General features: G+C 43.3%; 1 protein-coding gene across 4 annotated transcripts in view; it reads left to right on the forward strand.

The window, feature by feature from the left end:
- The window catches only part of ca12 (carbonic anhydrase XII), a 100,485-nt gene that overhangs the window by 40,109 nt on the left and 56,960 nt on the right, over positions 1–3,416 (forward strand). For all 4 annotated transcript variants that reach the window (XM_043680137.1, XM_043680140.1, XM_043680141.1 and 1 more), the window contains exon 8: positions 2,550–2,707. In XM_043680137.1, coding sequence (XP_043536072.1) covers positions 2,550–2,707 — 158 coding nt within the window. The remainder of the gene's footprint in view (positions 1–2,549; positions 2,708–3,416) is intronic.

Below are 3,416 nucleotides of genomic sequence, written 5' to 3' on the forward strand. Positions count from 1 at the left end.
ATAGATCCCTTAAAATGGCCACCCAAGTGGACAGGGTTGTTAAGAAAGCATATGGTGTTTTGGCTTTCATTAACAGGGGGATTGTGTTTAAGAGTCGTGAGATCTTGTTGCAGCTCTATAAAACTTTGGTTAGACCGCACTTGGAATACTGTGTCCAGTTCTGGTCGCCCTATTATAAGAAAGATGTGGATGCTTTGGAGAGGGTTCAGAGGAGGTTTACCAGGATGCTGCCTGGACTGGAGGGCTTATCTTATGAAGAGAGGTTGACTGAGCTCGGACTTTTTTCATTGGAGAAAAGAAGGAGAAGAGGGGACCTAATTGAGGTATACAAGATAATAAGAGGCATAGATAGAGTCGTTAGCCAGAGTCTGTTTCCCAGGGCAGAAATGACTAACACGAGGGGTCATAGTTTTAAGCTGGTTGGAGGAAAGTATAGAGGGGATGCCAGAGGCGGGTTCTTTACACAGAGAGTTGTGAGAGCATGGAATGCGTTGCCAGCAGCAGTTGTGGAGGCAGGGTCATTGGGGACATTTAAGAGACTACTGGACATGCAGCGGTCACAGAAATTTGAGGGTGCATACATGAGGATCAATGGTCGGCACAACATCGTGGGCTGAAGGGCCTGTTCTGTGCTGTACTGTTCTATGTTCTATGTTCTATTGTTCTCTTGCTCCACACCAGCAACATCTCATCTGGTACTGAAATTTACCTCTCTATAATTTATCTACATCTTCACTGGTATCAAGTGCAGTTCCTTCATTACTAACTGTACTCACTAAGTTATATTAGTCCACTAGCATTTGAATTTTAAACATTTATCATTTTCATGTTCAAATCTCTCTATGTCTGCAACCTTCTCCAGCCTCGTAGCCCTTCAACTCTGAGCTCTTGTCTGCCTCCACTCTTCACCGCATTCTACCACCCTCCCAGTCCCCCACCCTCAATAATTCAGTTCAATACTGAAAAAGTGCTGCACTGTTAGAGGTGCCAAATGAAACCGTGGCATTGTCTACCAACTTGGGTGAGCATCAGAGATCCTGTGATACAATTTTACAGAATGATCAGGGAGTTCTCCCTGGTGTCCACTGACATGACAGACAAAGGTTATTTGGTGTTACCTCATTGCTGTTTGTAGGAGCTTGCTGTGTACAAGTTGCCTGCCATGGTTCACTGCTGCTAAATTATGTTATGGTCAAGTTAGAAACCAATACATTTTTGTTAAATTTGACCTGGTTTCATTTCCAAGGTAGTTACTAAAGAAATAAATCTCCAACATTCTGCGTATTTAGAGTGGGTGGTAAATATGAGTGAAGGGAGAAACTGATCGAGCACTGCACAGATAATATGAAAGGCAAGATGCAGTTAAGTCAGAGTCACCAGATTTCCCAGCAACCCATGCAAACTTTAAGGACATTGTGGATCATCAACTCATATTAAAACGCTAACCTTTGTACAAGGGATTCCAATCCTTCACTTCCAAAGAGGTGTGGAATTCTTTCAGAAACTATTCCATCACATCGAATCATTGTTTATGTCCTGATAGTTCAATCTTTTCTTCTGAGACTGCATTCCACTGAAGGCCGCTGTTCACATCTCATTCACAGCAATAGTTTCAGCTCCCTCTTAAATAGCCAGCTTCACTGTGAAGGCACTACTCTGGGGTTTCTCTGAGCTCTCATATTTCACAGCTTTGTCAAGAAAATGCTGCTTGTGGTCTTCCTTCAATTCAACTGTCAGGTGTACAACTAATCAATGGCTGCCAAGCCTCCTTCTGAACTCTAGCTCCCTCCAGCACTGAGCCAGTGACCTTACACAGCTCTCTCTCAACGTTATAGAAATACTCCTAAACCCTGACTGCCTGGAGACAGCTAACACCATCTCTTCTGCTGGCTGGAGTCTCTTTTCCCCTGCGTCTAAGCACCCAATGGAGGAGCAGCAAACAGTAGTGATCTTCTGCTTTGTCAACTCTGACTAACTTCCCTAGGTCCCATGGTCTTGTTATCGCATCTGTCTCCCCACATAGGCATATTTGTTGTCATTAAAATGACTGGGTCCTTCAGCTATTAAAAAAAGACTTAAATGTAGAGTGTGCAATCCGGGCCACCTATGTTCCTAGACTTTGAGGGTTAGGTTCTGAGAATTGGAACTTTCAGCCTCCATGACAATGCCAAAACTCTCAGCACAGCCTTCCCAAAAAGGGAATGTTGTGTTTCTTTACATAATGATTGCATCTGATTGGCTGTGGAAAGCTTTGGGACAATGTGAAAACATGAAAGATGCTGCAGAAATACAAATTATTCATTTATCCTATTTATTTCAGCATTTCAGTCAAGATTTAAACATGATGTTTCATGGTTAATCATTTAGTTGCTGTTTCTGGGGTATTACATCTCTGGGTTTCTGATGCTTTACTGTGAGAGTGGGACCTGGCAAGGTTCCTCTTAGTGTCTGGTTGTATAGTTTGTTGTAACACTTCCCAAAAAGGCATAATCCATGTGTAGTATTTACTAGCCAGCAGTTCATGAGTGAGCTTCACTGTATTTTTACAGGTAAAGAGATCAAGATGCCTGGTTTTAATATTAATGATCTTCTCCCTCGAGAGCTGGATGAATACTTTCGTTATAATGGCTCCTTAACCACCCCTCCATGTTACCCCAGTGTGCTGTGGACAGTTTTCAGGAAACCTGTGCAAATTTCTCGAGAGCAGGTAGGTGCGAAGAACTTCCATGAAACAAGTGAATCTGTTTTTTTCCGTCATGGTTCCGGTTTGTATTTCTTCCACTTATTGCTCACATCTCTAATGTGAAAGTACATTTGTGCAGGCCAGTTCTTCTACCTCTTGACCTGAGCTTGCTCAGGAAGTAACCAAGGCCAGCGTGTAACCAACAGATTAATGTTACAACAATGACACCAATTGCTCTTGCCCCTCATCCCACCATCAGATGCTCTTCCCCAGAGCCAGACCAAATCCCTGTGTCCATAAGAGTAAACTTTCTGATTATTCCTGATGGACTCTATGATAGAAAATAGGAACAGAAGCAGGCCATTCAGCCCTTCAAACCTGCTCCACCATCCAATATGATGGCTGTTCATCTAACTCAGTGCCTGTTTTCACTTTCTCCCCTTCATTTTATCCCTTTAGCCTGAAGAACTTATTTGACTCCTATTGAAAACATTCAATGTTTTGGCCAGAACTGCTCTCTCTGGTAGAGAATTCCGCAGAGTCACCAGTCTTTGAATGAAGTAAAAACAATGACTGCAGACGCTGGAAACCAGATTCTGGATCAGTGGTGCTGGAAGAGCACAGCAATTCAGGCAGCATCCGAGGACAGGCAAAATCGGCGTTTCGGGCAAAAGCCCTTCATCAGGAATAAAGGCAGAGAGCCTGAAGCGTGGAGAGATAAGCTAGAGGAGGG

Source organism: Chiloscyllium plagiosum, chromosome 40 (genome assembly GCF_004010195.1).
Source record: "Chiloscyllium plagiosum isolate BGI_BamShark_2017 chromosome 40, ASM401019v2, whole genome shotgun sequence".
NCBI classification, from domain to species: Eukaryota; Metazoa; Chordata; class Chondrichthyes; order Orectolobiformes; family Hemiscylliidae; genus Chiloscyllium; species Chiloscyllium plagiosum.